The sequence below is a fragment of the Cyphomyrmex costatus genome, unplaced genomic scaffold (genome assembly GCF_001594065.2).
Source record: "Cyphomyrmex costatus isolate MS0001 unplaced genomic scaffold, Ccosl1.0 scaffold425, whole genome shotgun sequence".
Lineage (NCBI taxonomy): Eukaryota > Metazoa > Arthropoda > Insecta > Hymenoptera > Formicidae > Cyphomyrmex > Cyphomyrmex costatus.
In genome coordinates, this window is record NW_017278480.1 from 24393 (window position 1) to 26065 (window position 1673).

The 1673-nt window shown below is 34.2% G+C and overlaps 1 protein-coding gene across 1 annotated transcript; it reads left to right on the forward strand.

Moving 5' to 3' along the window:
* Nucleotides 1-884: 884 nt before the first annotated feature.
* On the forward strand, nt 885-1662 carry LOC108777271 (52 kDa repressor of the inhibitor of the protein kinase). Its single transcript, XM_018544111.1, has 2 exons — nt 885-1224; nt 1480-1662. Exons 1-2 carry the CDS (start codon nt 1124-1126, stop codon nt 1646-1648), a joined length of 270 nt encoding a protein of 89 aa, XP_018399613.1. The 5' UTR covers nt 885-1123; the 3' UTR covers nt 1649-1662.
* Nucleotides 1663-1673: the final 11 nt, after the last annotated feature.

A 1673-nucleotide genomic window follows, 5' to 3' on the forward strand; every position in this document is an offset into this window, starting at 1 on the left:
AACCAGGAGAGTAAACTAGCGTGGTGGGGGTAGGTCAAAAAACGTCCGCGGTTATTCATTCAATGCGCAGTGGCATTGCACATTGAATGAAAGTTTGCGCATGCGCGCGTCGGTTATAACCATGAAGGAAGATATAAGGAGACTCCACTCAGTCTCGCCAGTCTACAAAATATGAAACCATTTTAGGTTTCGAGTTCAGTTTCCGATTCTCGACACTCGCAGCGCTCGTTAATTTATAGCGTTTTTCACTGGCAAGGCTAGTGCGTACTCAGTGCACATTAAAGTTGTTATACATTACTTTACTCTAATCTGATGTTAAAGTGAGATATCTCAATTGATAAAATACCTTTGTGTATTTTGTCAATTTATTGTGTAACACAATAAAATATTAAAGATTTTACGGTTTTACTAAATTTTTTTATTTTTATTAAACATATATTTCTACATCGATTTGTGTGCAAAGGCATTAAAGTACACTGAAGTGCGCACTAGCTCTGTCAGTGAAAAACGCTATTAGTAGTGTTTGAGTGCGAGTAAGAGAAATGATCATTTCTCATTCGCACTCAATGGCTGCGTTCAGCAGAGAAAGCAGCTTTGCAACTGTTGTAAAATTCTTTAATATGATTGATCTTACCCTTATTTCCTTATTACATCTAAATGTATAAGCACAGTATATACAGTAGCGCAACTCTCCTGATTTTGTGAAGCCTAAAATGAAGTGCGCATGCGCGGCCGAGGCGCGTAACCAATCAGGGCACTGTATTCTATCTCACTTCTTCTTTCCATTGTCGGTGTCTGTCAGTCCCATTGAAATGTCCATATAAGGCATTTAAAGGACCATTTGACGGAAAGTGGCGGGAACGCGACGAATTTTATGTGAGAAACAGTGAGAATAGTGCTACGTGTGATAAAGTAATAAGTGATACGTGTTTAATTTTAATAATTATTCAGTGTATTCAGACGTGTTTAAGAAAGTGTAAAAAAACAGAGAACGTAGACCGAGTTAGCTTTACGGAGAATAGGTTATCTGTACAAAAATAGTACAGATTTCAAATTCTCTTGAAGCACTTTGATCTTAGCTTTCTGTTACAGATATTTGGAGAGATTTTAAAAGGCGAAAAAAATGTGTGCTCAAAAATCAAGCGGATGGTGTGTCGTAAAGGACTGTAATAAAAATATTGTGGAAAAACGACACTTTTTTCGGTTTCCAAAGGAACATGACAGGTACAACTTTTTATTTCATTTATTTTCTAAAACACATACGAATTTATTGTATATTATGCTATATATTAACATATGTATATTTGGAATATTCAATATTTTTTAATTTCTGTATACAACACATATATATATACCATAACATATATATAACATATATATAACATATATATATGTATATGTGTAGATATATATATCTATTATTTTTTTATCTATATTTTATTTGTATTTACAATAACCAATATAATAATATTTATATAGATGGTTGCAATGGATACGTGCGTGTGAAAGATTAGATTTAGAAGCAAGTGGAGCAGAATATGCCCATCGCATTTATAGATTGTGCCACTTACATTTTGAAGAAAAGTGGTACAATATAAGCAAGAGTAGAGCTATTCTTCATCCGGATGCAGTACCAACAAAATTATGAGAGAGAGAGAGAGAGAGAGAGAGAG

Bases quoted from the DNA above. Each gene is read 5' to 3' on its own strand.
- LOC108777271 (XM_018544111.1), top strand. From the start codon at position 1,124: ATGTGTGCTCAAAAATCAAGCGGATGGTGTGTCGTAAAGGACTGTAAT. The intron at 1,225-1,479 runs GTACAACTTTTT...ATATTTATATAG, and splicing joins TTTCCAAAGGAACATGACAG to ATGGTTGCAATGGATACGTG.